Here is a 14443-nt window from a genome sequence, read left to right on the forward strand (position 1 = left end):
AAGGGGTCTACTGCATTACTCACTGTGCCACACTATGTTTTCATGATGAGATTTTTCCCCCTTCTTCCCTTCCTCCCCCGCTCTTTTTCTCTTAAATTTTATGTTGTTTTATTTAGGGATGGGGAGGGAGGTGGGTGGGATTGGGAGGCATGATGTGTAAAACTCATAGAATAAATAAAAAATAAATAAACAAACAGATCTAGGTTCTGACTTCTGGATAACACCATACCTAGACCAGGGTCAAGTGATGCCAATCTTGCCTTGCCATTGTGACCCCTCTGGAAGGAAACAAGAGGTCTGGTCCTCAGTCTCTCCCTGCATGTAGCAGCTAGCACAGCCCTGGGAAGACACTGACTGGTCCAGTCCACTCCCTCCCAGGAACCCACAACAGGTCCCCAGAAAATAGCATGTATCCAACAGGCCAGCTCTCTCCTACAGTTCCCCTGAATCCCCTGAGGCACCTGGCTCCCCTGCTGCAGGCTAGAGGACTGGGCATACATGTACCACTGAACTCTCTCACCAGCCCTTCATATAACTTACACTTCCAGTCTCTGTGACCTCTCTCAACCCCCATGAAGGTCAACATGCTGAATGGACAACCTGTAATTCCTAGGATATATTCTTTCTACCCTCTAAGAAGGAAATTAAAACAGCCTTCTCTGTCCTCAGAGAACATCTGAAATGATTCAGCTCTGGAAGCCCAAGGGCTCCTTCTGATGCAGATGAGAAGCCTGCTGATGTAGATGACTTAAGTAGAACTCAGTCTCCTGGGCAGTAATGCTGTGATCTTGTGGAAACCAGCACCTGTTAGGATTCATTAATTCTTAGCACACACTTCCTAGGAGATCCCAGGAGCTCTAGAGCTCCAAGACACTTGGTAGAAAACAGCTCCTCAGCCAGCTCTACTCAAAGACAAGCTCTTGTCAATCAGTCTTATAGAGAACAGCCGTGCCCACTTTCCAGGACCACAGACATGTAAGGACAACACAGATACATCAAGATCCCACATGGCAAAGCATTCACCAGGTAACCTTTACACACACACTGTACATACACACCTAGGGATGCCTGCCCAGTTTCCATGCCCACCTGAGCTAGGGCACTAGATAAGGAGCTTCTCTGCTCAGGTCCCAGGAAGGGGACTCTTTGTCACCAGAAGACAATAGGTACTCCCTTCTCCTGGCCTTATGCCAGTTGTGCTGGGTTCAGGACTGGTCTGTGGCCTTTTCATTTTCTTTAAGTTATTCTTTGAGGATGGGCTAAATATTGCTGTCACCCTGCCATCCTCATCCAATCTGCTGCAGGGACAGTGACCAGAAGACATACAAGAGCACTACTATGCTGATCTAACCATGACCTCCTTCCACAGCCCTTGCTCAGACAAGCAACTGGTCAGGACAGCAGTTTGTTCTGTGGGTTCCTTCTTCTCTGCGTCCATGTCACAATTAACCTTCAGAGAAAGCCACCTGTCCCCTTCAAAATAACCCTACTTGTAGTGTGGCCCTTCCAGGAACTTCCATAAAGCAGCCTTTGCTTACCTATCATATTCTGAGCAAGTGAATAAGCCAAGAAAGCCTCCTGTCTGTACTTGCATCTATCCTTACATCCTTGGGCAGGAGAGGCCACAGACACAGCAGTCCCAGGAAGATTCTCAGGCCTCTTCACAGGGCCTCTCATTGTTCTAAGGGCAAACTAGCTGGGGCTGCCCTCACTGTTGGGCTGGCTGGACACTATGGTGACCTCTGTCACCCTCCCCATCCTCAGCCTATGCCAGACCTCAGTTCCCACCTGTTTGGGAAGGTTGGTGGCCTCTGTCCAGCATCTATCCATCCAGATCTCCATAGTAGCCTCTTTGGAGGCCCTGCATCCAATTGGTATCAATTGGGCCCCTGTGCTATTTTCTCCCCTTTTTTCCTGAGATATATATATATATATATATATATATATATATATATATATATTTTTTTTTTTTTTTTTTTTTTTTTTTAAATTTTTTTTTTCAGCTGGGTGGTGGTGTGCACACCTTTAATCCTAGCACTTGGGAGGCAGAGGCAGGCGAATCTCTGTGAGTTCAAGACCAGCCTGGTTTACTGAGCTAGTTCCAGGACAGCCAGTGCTACACAGAGAAACTCTGCCTCGAAATACCAAAACCCAAAACCAAAACCAACAAACAAAAAACTCAATTTTTTTTTTTCATCTTAGACCAGCCCCAGCTTCATGATTTTCCTGAGCAGCCATTTCTTAGCTTTGTTATCTTTTCTGGAAACATGTTGTTCCTATTTCTGTCAATTTGCCTTTGTTTTTTTCCTCAAAGCTATACATACACACTAAAAGACAGTGTTTTAAGAATTCTGGCTTTGGCAATTGTTTGTGTGACCTCCCTTTCAGCCAAAGGTAGACTACCCTCACTCAGCAAACCCTTCTAATGATTGATTGATTGATGGTTAAAACTTTTTTTTTTTTTTTTTTTGAGACAGGGTTTCTCTGTGTAGCTTTGGAGCCTGTCCTGGAACTAGCTCTGTAGAGCACACTACAGAACTCTTTTCTTACTATGTGGCGTTAATTTTACTGGCGTGGGGAAGTTAGAAATGGTATATAACTGAGACTCTGCATAATCTGGCGGACCACTGTAAAACTGAACGGATACAGCAGTGAAGGAACAGGAAAGTCAGTGGAGTCTGGCATGCCTGTTTGTGGCCTTTGCCTACAAGGAAAGTGTTGGCTGCTGGGAAAACACTCATATCTTAGAATTGAAACAGGGCAGGTCATGAACCAGCATCTTGCCTATCTAAAGTATGCCTAGAGAACTGTTATCTGCCTTGTCTGATTAAGCAGTGTGATGGTTTAAAAGAAAATGACCCCCAAAGGGAAATGCTGCTATTAGTGGCACTATTAGTGTGGCTTTGTTGGAATTAAGTGGGTTATTGTGGGGGTGGGCTTTGAGGTTTCTAATGCTCAAGCTATGCCAGTGTCAGAGCTCACTTCCTGTTGTCTGTGGGTTAAGATGTGGAGCTCTCAGCTCCTTCTCCAGCACCCTGTCTCTCTTGAATGCCATCATATCCCACCATGATGATAATGGACTAAACCTCTGAAAATGAAAGCTACCCCAATTAAATGTTTTCCTTTATAAGAGTTGGTATGGTCATGGTGTCTCTTCATAGCAATAGAAACCCTAAGATAGAAGTTGGTACCAGGAATGGGGTATTGCTGTGAAAGGCCTGACTATTTTTTTGGGGGATGGGGTGGGGAGGAATTAGGATTTGGGTATTTTGGGTTATGAAAGCAGTGGGATGCTTTAAGAATTCCTTAATGGGCCATACTAGTAGGAACATGGAAAATCTGAATTGTGTGGGCCTGGCCTAAAAGGTTTCAGAGGAGAAGAATTTAGTATGTTGTCTAGAGATCATTATTGTGATAGTTTAGTGAAGAATGTAGTTGTTTTTTGCCCTTGTCTGAAGAGTCTGCCTGAGGCTAACATGAAGAGATTTGGATTAATTCCTCTGGCAGAGGAAATCTCAAAACAGTCTAGTATAGTAGACTCTGTTATGTGGTTATTATGTTAACTCTAATGAACATATATAATAAAAGGAGCAAGCTGAAAAAGGAAAAATACAAATGTACAATTTTGAGGAGAAAAGGGGCACCAGGAAATGGAATGGGGTCCTGTGTTCAAAGAAATTAATAGATTAGGAGATGGAATAAAGGGAGTGGTGACTTCAGGACAAGATCCTACCCAGCTAAGTACCCAACATGTGAAAAGGAATTAAAGAAAAGCTTAGAGTCAGGTGTGGTGGTGGATGCTTTTAATCCCAGCACTCCAGAGGCAGAGGAAGGTGGCTCTCTGAGTCTTAGGCCAGACCAAGTTCCAGAACAGCCAAGCGTAGGCAGTAAAGGAAACCATCAAACAATGAAAGCTGGTAATTGAACAGGGAGCCATGTTCCAGTCCCAGTAAGCAGCAGAACTTAGCAGCTTTGGTCATGTGGTTCTGGTTTCAAGGATAGAAGAAAGGGGTTATAGAATCTTCCTCCACAACTAAGGGAAGCCACTAAGGCCAGGCATGTGTCAGGGGTGACCCTGAATGAAGGCCTAGAGAGGTCACTGCATGAAGCTGTGAAGTTAAAGCCTGAATTTTCTTGGCAACCCCAAGACATTGGAGATGGCAGAGCCACAGAATACCTATCAAGGAGAGCTGCTAACAGGGAGTGGAATCAGCCCAAAAGAAAGAGGTGTGCTGTAGTCAACAAAGCTGAAAAGAGTTGGAGATCTGAAGAGGGTTTTGACATCAGACATGGAGATGCAGTTTGGAGTTTGCCCAGCTGGTTTTGGTCTTGCTTTGGTTCAGTATTTCCTCACTATGCTCCCTTCCCTATATAATGGAATGGTAATGTATGTCCTGTGCCAATATATGTTAGAAGTGTGCCATTTGCTTATTGATTTTGATTTTACTGAGGATTACAATTAAGTGATTGCATGATCTCAGGAGAGACTTTGAACTTTAGACTTTAAATAAGTTTGAGATTGTGATAGACTATGGGGACTTTTGAAGTTAGACTGAATGCATATTTGCATTTTATGGCTACAAGTCTTTGGGGATCAGGGACTAGAATGTGGGTGTTTGAAAAATTGGCCCCCAAAGGGAGTGGCACAATTAGGAGGTGTGGCCTTGTTGAAATAAGTGTGTCACTGTGGGGGTGGGCACTGGGGTCCCAATCTACACACAGTGAGGCACTCAGTTCACTTCCTCTGGACCCTCTCTCTGGTAAGATAAGACCACATGGAAATACTTAGATTGATAGAAATGGGTTAATATTTAAGACAGAGCTAGCCAATAAGAAATGCTAGTAACAGGCCAACAGCATAATATCTAATACAATGTCTCTGTGTGTTATTTGGGGCTGGCGTGGTGTTGGAACCAGACTGGCTAGCAGGAAAAACCCTACTCATAACATATTGGCACCTTCAATGTGGCTAATATTCCACTTAAAACTTGACAAAAGCTTAAAAAGGGATTTTAGAAACAAAAGAACAGAGACAAGCAAGGCTTCTTGGTAGCAGCATTTTTTGGTTGTATTCTGTTTTGCTAGAGATAAGCAGAGACTTGTGCTGCTCCTTTAAGGGAGATTTCCTGATTCAGCATAAGCGGCAAAGAACTGCAAGGCTTTTAAAGAGCGCTGCTAACAATTCAATGGTGTGTACGAGAGCTGGCAGTGGCAGTGACCACATCTCCAAGCCGGCAGCATGCTGCTGGATGGCAGCGCAGACCAAGGCAATGAGCACAGCTCTTAGTTCTGGTGGTAAAAGTACCCACTACCATCTTTGATAGACCACGGCTAATACAGCTGTGGCTTTCATTTTAGCAATGTTGTTGCTTACCAGATAAAAGACTCATGGCCAGAAAAAGATAAAGATTTACAGTAAAGACAGATTCACATTAGGAAAAACCGCTAAAGGTTTACATTGTGTTTCAAAATATACGTAGGCTTGGGAGAGAAAAAGAATAAAATGGTTTAAAAGACAGGAGTAGCTGGGGGCATTGGTGGCACACTCCTTTAATTCCAGCACTCGGGTGGCAGAGGCAAGCAGATCTCTGTGATTTCAAAGTAAACCTGGTATACAGTTAATTCCAGGACAGATAAAAGTTTCACAGAGAAACCCTGTCTCAAAAAATATGAAAAAATAGAAGTAAAAGAAATAGAGTAATAAAAAAGCCACATAAAGATGGAAAGCACAGAGAAACTTTGGATACTACATGCTGTTCTGTTATCTTTAAATTGTTTGACTGCTGAGGAAATAGCAACAACTGTTAAAAGAAATGCTGCTGGATTAATTCAATTTATATATTTTAAAAATGCTTTGACTCCAAAATTTAAGTCTAAGGACAGGTTACTGGGGAAAAGGATTTCTATTTCCACAGAAAATGAAAAGCTATGGCTTCCTTCTAGACTAACATGGTTTGATCAAGCAAGACCCCCTGAAGCATTATCCCTGGAACAAGGCAGCCTTGCAGACCACAGCCAGGATTTCTGTGTCTTCTTAAGATCCCCATGACAGCGCCCCCTACCAGCAGGTAGCAGTGTGGAAAGAACTATGCCCAAATTCCCAAATATTGTTTATAAATGTTTGTTTTCATTTAAATGGGCTTGGTTATAAATGGTTAATGACCACAACCAATCTTTTTAGAGGTAAAAAGGGAATTATGGTATAGATATGAATACTTTGTTTTGGAATGGATTTTCATTTATTGATACAATTTAAGATCAATTTTGTGATATGTATATTTCTCCACTGTTTAGGTATTATGTTTATATAGCTCATTTATAAATGTAATGTATAATTTAGTACAGGTTATAGGTAGTTACTTATAATAGTCAAAACTTTAGTTAGATGAATTAGGTTTTCTAGATATACAAAGATGTATTTGAGATGTATAGGCATTCTTCAAACCTTTCAAAGACCTACAGAATATGGCATTTTAAATGTCTTAGGGTTTTTCTTAACAGTGAGGCACAACTGCTCCTGGCAACACCCTCTGCATCAGAAAGGATGATGGACATTGAAGAAATGCGTTATGGAATTTGCTTTCAATATGGCAAGACTAGGCATTTGGACATGATACTGTTTGACTTTATGCTGTATAAACTGGACATGTAGGACCCACGGGAAAGTGATTGCTGATACAAGATGGACATTGCTACAGGGTTCCTGCTTCATGGAAGAGTCTGCCAGACTTTCTGCCAGGACACACAGAAAAGTGACTAACAAACTGCCAATACAGGTAGACAGTTTAAAGTTTCCTACTTTGCTGAGGAGAGTGCCATACACACTATGGCCTATAGGCTGAAGATGGAACGTTACAAAAGAACTTCAGGTGACTGACCAGGCAAATTGTCTCTGTCATTTCTAGAGTTTATATATTATCCTTTTGTGGTCTTTGATGGAGTTGTAGACAAATAGTTATGGTTATAGATTTTCTTAGTTAGGATTAAAGATAAGTTACATATAGGACTTTAGACTCACAAAGATAGGATAGGTGATGGAATATTTCTTTAAATCTTACTAAATGTTAATGGACTAAATATTGTTAACTGTGATTCTTATTTGATAACTGTTGTGTGATATATTTTGCTATGCTAAAGTTAAAATCCTTTTTATTTTACACAGAAAAGAGGAGATGATGGGAGATGTCATTCTGTAAATATGTTTCTCGTATTGGTTAATGAATAAAGCACTGTTGGCCAATAGGAAAGCAAGATAGGCGGGACTAGTAGACAAGGAGGATTCCAGAAGTAGTAGGGAGGGGTCAAAATGGAAAGACTGGAGAGAGCAGAATGCCAGCCCTTCTCTCTGGTAAGATGAGCCCATGATTAATAGAAATGGTTTAATATTTAAGACAGAGCTAGCCAATAAGAAACTAGTAACTGGCCAACAGCTTTATATCTAATACAGTATCTCTGTGTGTTATTTGGGGCTGGTGCGGCAGGGGGCCCAGGCCAGCAGCAGAAAAACCTATTCCTAACATAAAACTACAGAGGGCACATTTCAATCAGTCTAAGTCAAGACAAAGAATCTTAAGAAGCAGCCGTGAAAAGTCGGTGCTCATATAAAGAGAGTTTACCAGTTTCTCAGTAAAAACATTATGAACCAGAAAGGAGTGGGAAGATGCATCTCAAAGCATCTTTCATAAATGACGGGGAATGATGAATCTTTCAGAGATCACCCTGATACCAGTGGATAGAGATCATCATTACTAGACCTTAGAAGAAACAGAACAGAAAGGAGTCAGTCCTTCGAAGTGAAGCCACAGAACAGTAGACAGTTATAGAAAGATAAAAACGTGAGGCTCTCCTGCAAATGTAACCACATGGATAAATACATTAACTTTAGGGGCTGGAGAGAGAGCTCAGCAGTTAAGAGCACCTGCTCAGAGGACCGGAGTCCATTCAGTTCTTAACACTCACATCAGGTGGCTCACAACTTCCTAGAACTCCAGCTCCAAGAGATCCAATGCCCTTCTTCTGCCTTGCACAGTCACCCTCACATTCACTCATATAGACACACACATGCTCATAAATAAAAATAAATCTTTAAAAATTATTATAATTAAAAATGAAAAAAAAAAAAAAGACAGGGTCTCACTATGCAGTTCAGCTGGCTTTGAACACAGGATCCTCCTGTGTTGGATATGTACTACCATACTTGGCTTGTAATTTTGATGAACTGAATTTAAATAAATTATGAATTCAGATCTATGTAAATGGGTATAAAATATACAAAGACATAATTTGTGATACTGACAAAGTATGAGGGAATGGTGCCAGAAAGAAATTTTCATATGTACTTGAAGTTACATTATTATCAGTTTAAATAGAACGCTATAATTTTAAGATGTTTTATGCCATCAGAATTGTAACTACAGAGATGCAGAGATGACTCAGTGTTTAAGACAAGGTTCTCCCAGAGAACTTGAGTAGGGTTCCCAGTATCCACATTAGGAGGCTCACAATTGCCTCTAACTCCAGCTCCAGTGGTATTTAACACCTCTGGCCATCACACACACCTGCACAGCTCCCCCCCCCCAACCCTACATGGGCAGATTTTTTCTTTTAATCTAAAAAATGAATAACAGTCACAAAGGAAGTTCTGTAGAAAATATACAAAAGGAAATAAGACTCCTGTGAGGATATTTTAAAAGAAAGGCAGGGAATAAATCAGAGAGAAATAAAACTACACACCACACAGAAATAACAAGGTAAGCCTTCTCTATCAAAAATACTTGAAATATTAGCAGAATAATGTCCCAGCCAAAGGACAAGACTGATAAGTTGATTAATTACATAACAGGGTGGATTACATATTAGGAAATTTACTTCAGATCTAAGGACACAGGTAAGCTGAAAGTACAAAAATGAAAAGAGGTATTTCATGCAAAAGTTAACAAAATGAGTAGGAATAATTAGACAGCATAGATTAAAAAACAAAAAAACAAAACCCAGAAGAGACAAAAGATAGTATATGATGATGAAGGACTCAATTTACCAGCAAGATAACACATCTATGGGGCCAGCAAAGTGGCTCAATGGGTAAGGGTACTAATGAACTGAGTTTGATCTCTGGGACCCACATAATGGAAGGAGAGAATCAATTTCTGCCAAATAGTCCTCTGGCTTCCACACACCCCACCTGCCAAATAGATATACAAATTTGTACAACAACCACCACCTATGTATATTAGACAGCAAGCCATAGAACTTCTGAATACATAAAGCAAACCATGACAGATATGAAGGAGGAAATAGACAGTAACACAATAATGTTAGGAAATGCCAACACCCCACTCATGGAGGAGCAAAATGGAAGCAACAGACTTAGACCACTGTGGACCCTTGGATCTAACACAACACAGAACACTCCATCATAAGAACAACAGGTATACAAGCTTTCCAAGTGCACCTATAACATTCTTCAGGGCATACCAGGCATCAGCCTCAAAATAAATTTCACAAAATTCAAGAAAATTAAACCACACAAGTATCTTCCTACCCACAGTAGAGTAGAATTACAAATCAGCATGACATTTGAAAATTAAGATACATGGAAACCAAATATCTGCAGTCAACAAATCAAAGTTGCAAAGGAATTTATATGCATGAAAATAAAAACAAAACATAGATAAACAATGGAATGCAATTGCTATGACATCTCTAGGAAGCCTGGAAATCCAAAACAACTTAGAAAAAAAGAAAAAGAAAGAAAGAAGGTTGTGAAGGGTCCTATTTTCTGATTTCATAATGGTATAAGACACTGTGATACTGACATACAAACATACAATGCTACAGCACAGAAGGGAAAGTCCATAGATAACCCCTTACTTATTTGGTCATGATCTCCAGAAAGTGACAAGGCCACTCAGTGGCAAGGATCCAGAGAAGATACTGAATTGCCTCAAAGGTTTAAGGATGACAGTAATACCAACCATGAAAGGATCTCTCCAAATCAAGAAGAAAAAAGGGCACGACTGGAGAAATGGTTCAGTAGTGGACAGGTTCAGGACCCTGCACTCACATGGTGGCTCACAACCACATGTCACTCTTAACGCCCCCTATTGGCCTCTGTAGGCATAAGGCATGCACGTGGCACACATATATACATGCACACACACACATATACAAATAAAATAGGTAAATCTTTAAAAGAGGAATTAGAAAAAGGCTGAAAATGAAATCAACTTAAAGACAAATGGGTAAAACATGTAAATATGCATTTCAAAGATGGTAAAAATGAGTTAGTGGTTCCTATCTACTGACCCCAGTTAAATAAGAGGAAGGAATGCAAGATGTCTGCTCACAGCATGTGGTAAAAGCAAGTATATGCATACATGGTATCAGCTGATGTGAAAGCACCCTGCTATCATAGTTTAAATTCCCATAGGCTCTAGCACAGGTTTTGTCTTGAGCTTCAGGAAGTCAGAGGTGCAGGGAGAAGGCAGTCAAAGTAAATCCCAGTGTCCATCATGGTGGGAGTATCCCATGACTAAGTCAGATTACTTGTAAAATTCAGAAATAATGACTTAAATAAAGAAAAAGTCATATAGTAGAATGAAAATGATGAACAAAATGGGACTTAAGAGTGTGAAACCATCTCAATAATTAACAACTTAAATGAGTAGATCTCAAAGGACACATTGGCCTATACACACCACAACACACACACATACACACACACACACACACACACACACACACACACACACACACAAACAGGGGTGGGAGTGGGGGAGCACCTGGAGGGCAGGCTGGAAAGACAAGATCAAACACAGGCTGGAGAGATGGCTCAGAAGTTAAGAGCACTGGCTGCTCTTCCAGAGGTCCTGAGATCAATTCCCAGCACCTACACAGTGGCTCACAGCCATCTGTATGAGATCTGGTGCCTTCTTCTGGCCTATACAAACACATGCAGGCAGAACACTGTATATATAATAAACAAATGAACTTAAAACAAGAAAGAGCAAACCCACTACAGCAGGCACAGGTAGTGTATCACTAAAGTCTTGCAGAGTTTGGAGCATCTGGGTTTTGGATTTCCAGTTAGGTATGCTCAATTGGTAGAGTCTACAGAAATATTTCAAAACTCAAAGCCTCCAAAATCTCAAACACTCTCCTGGTCCTTTAGATCTTTTTCTTTTCTTTTCTTTTCTTTTGGTTAAAAGTTACTTAGCCTGCACCAGTGCTCGGGGAGAATGGTCCAAGGTATATGTATGATTAATTCAGCTCTGAGTCTTACAGCTCCCCTATGACATCCACTTTAGATAAAATCAATACAAAGTGCTCACAGCAATTGAAAAGATGATGGTTCATAAGTGATTACCAGGTTTCATGCTGCACTGCAAGATGTACCCATGTGATGTGAAGGGGAGAAAAAGATACACATGCACTATGTCTGTGTCAATTCCAAACTTTCTGGATGGCTAGACCAGAACTGCACCCTGATGGGAGATGCCATTATGTATATATGTTTCTCATACTGGTTCAATGAATAAAGCACTGTTGGCCAATAGGAAAGGAAGATAGGGACTAGGAGGCAAGGAGGAAATAGGAAGTATTAAGGAGGAGTCTGGAGAGAGCAGTACGCGGCAGCAGGCTCCGGGTAAGAAGACCACATGGAAATACATAGATTAACACAAATGGGTTAATACTTAAGACAGAGCTAGCCGATAAGAAAGTAGTAACTGGCCAACAGTATAATATCAAATACAGAGTCTCTGTGTGTTATTTGGGGCTAGCTCGGCAGCGGGACAAGACCAGGCAGCGGGAGAAAAGCATATACCTTACAGCACCCTGGCACCATGGGGGTGTGCTCTATAGCGAGAGGTTTAACTTTATATGCATCTGTACTTTTGAATTCTTTCCATCACGTGCTGAAACACATTAGCTGAGACTTAAAAACAGCACAGCCACTGGAAATTGTACTGGTGTCTGAAGAAACGGATTTCTAAAATCTGACCTGGATCTAAGCTCCCAAGAGAAGCTGCTTTGCAGGCATGCGACAGGTAACTAGAGCAGCATGTTCACAGAGCACTAGCCTTGGCCTGGGACGGCACATGGTTCTAGTTGGTAAAGATCAATCACACAGTGTTAACTAATGGGCACAGCAACCATGGACACATGTTCCCTGCTGATAAGGACATGTTTCCATGTTTTCCTCTGGAAGCAAACTGTGTAAAATATCATAGCCTGTAGAATGCCCAACATAATCAGTTTAACCCTGATACCTATGTTGAAAAAGACGCAATACAAGGCAAGATGAATGTTCTGAAGCAAGTAGTGTGGGAAAAGTGGAGTGCCCTGTACTATGGTCTTCCTTGTCCCCTTCAGGTAACCATAAAAGCACCGGTGAGGAAGGAACCTGTCCTTACAGAACTCTTTGAGCACCTGAGCAGGGAAATGATTTTGAAAACAGCGATTCAGGAAAGGCTTATTAAGAATCACACACACATAGAGAGGGGCAGGCCCTTGTGGCCTTACCGTGCTATCTTGTCACTGCAGGACATGGTGAGCAGCCGTTCACCCTGCAGCACCCCATCCCAGGTCTGGATGCTGGCATTTGAGCGTACAGGGATTGTCCCTTCACCAGATTCTATTTTTGTCCGTAGCTGTCCCCTTGCTTTGCGATTTGGATGTCTATCAGCTGGCTCTAAAGAAAGAGAGGGTTCAAAACCCATATGTAATAGGAGATATAACTTGTTGAAAAGCACATATAATGTACTAAAATTTAAAGTATAATTTATGGATATTTATGTAAACATTTATTCAATCCATACAAAATATACATTCTAGTAAATATGTAAAATCAAATTGAAAAGACATAATACAGACTAAATTTATGAACATGGAAAAAGGTGGTTTACATTTTGGATGAGATGATTTCTATTATTAATGGGTGGAAACAAATGGGAAAAAATGCTAAGATTTGCTAATTCTGAGTGATAGATACTTAGGTGCTTGTTATTTATTAACTTTTATATTTTTATCATTTCAAAAATGAATAACAGACAAACACATAAATCAATCCATGGGAATATGTGAAGATATTTCCAGTGATTAGCAGTGAGTTATATGAATATGAGTGGCTTTAATTTTTTTATTAATTTTTAAAAGTAGTAATTATTTATAGTGAGTGTTACTACTTCTATAACCAAGGAAAATCCATTTGCAACTCCTGGTGCTTAGGCATGAGAGCAGGAATGTACACAGAAACTGTTATAAACCTAGGACTGCTATAAATCACAGTCCTAGGCTGGCCTCCAGAGGATGATCAGACAGCACTAAGGGCCTCGACTGCCTTTGCCCACTTGCTGCTGCAGCACAGCCTCATGCCTCAGTCACACACTCATCAGTCAACACTCACTGGAAATACAGGGATTGTTGAAGGGCGGAAAAGCCTTCACTCCACTCTAGTTACTTTACCAAAGCTAGCACCTTTCTTTTAGAATTAGCATTTTTCATTCATTAAAATTTACTAACTAAATGATTAATTTGGAACAAAGGAATCTGTACTCTTATCAAATCTGTACCTAAGGCTGAAATTTAAAAAAAAAAAAAAAAATTGATGTGGATGTGTTCTAACACTACATTAGATTATGTTTTCTTAAAAACCTGTCAGCTGGTGAGTTTCTGGCGTCATACCCTCTAGCACTGGCTCATGGGGAGAGAATATTCTGGCGTCTCCACAGGGGGAAGTGCTGATGTACAGGTGGAACTGTACAGTGTCCTTCAGCCGGAACCCACCCCGTTCTGACCGCTGAAAGATGGACTTTTTCTGGTCTTCTTTGTTACTGCAAGGGAAACGTTAGGAGAGTGGCAATTAAAGGTGAGTGAGGCCAACAGGGGTCTACAGTGGTCCAGGACATCAGAAGTGGGGGAGAGGGGAGTCTTCTGGAAACAGTATCTTGCTGTGTACACCAGGTTGATCTCGAACCTGGGATTCTGCTGCCTCAGTTCCCTGACCACTAGGATTTACAGTTGTGCACCACTCTGTCTGGCTTGAACTAGAATCATTGTTATACATGTTTATAGTAATCTATAGTCCAGATCCATTCGGTGATCACTATGTCATCAACTGTGAGTGACTATTCCTTCTCAGGTGAGTCTGCAAGGTAGAAAGACCACATGGGAGAAATGACATTGTCAAGAAGAGCTGTCAGGTGCAAGGTCAGTTATGACCATACCCAGTGACTAAAATGAAAAATGGCCTCCTTTACCAGGCAGTTTTTGAAGGCATGTTTATATTCACAAATGCATGAGACAAAAACCACTATCTTAACTATGGACTTGAAATTTATGAATATGCTTTGTTTCTGTGTATGTGTCTCATGTAAATGTGTGTGTGTATTTATGAGTTAGTTCCTCATAACTGCATATCACGAGAGGGTGGGACCTGCCCAGA

General features: G+C 41.0%; 1 protein-coding gene across 1 annotated transcript in view; it reads right to left on the bottom strand.

Annotated features, from left to right (window-relative positions):
* Positions 1-14443, bottom strand: part of Adarb1 (adenosine deaminase RNA specific B1) — a 40655-nt gene that overhangs the window by 14387 nt on the left and 11825 nt on the right. The window contains exons 5-6 of the mRNA XM_051186974.1: positions 13684-13832; positions 12523-12691 (exon numbers count right to left, since the gene is read on the bottom strand). Of these exons, the coding sequence (XP_051042931.1) occupies positions 12523-12691; positions 13684-13832 (318 nt within the window). The remainder of the gene's footprint in view (positions 1-12522; positions 12692-13683; positions 13833-14443) is intronic.

Source organism: Phodopus roborovskii, unplaced genomic scaffold, assembly GCF_943737965.1.
Source record: "Phodopus roborovskii unplaced genomic scaffold, PHOROB, whole genome shotgun sequence".
Lineage (NCBI taxonomy): Eukaryota > Metazoa > Chordata > Mammalia > Rodentia > Cricetidae > Phodopus > Phodopus roborovskii.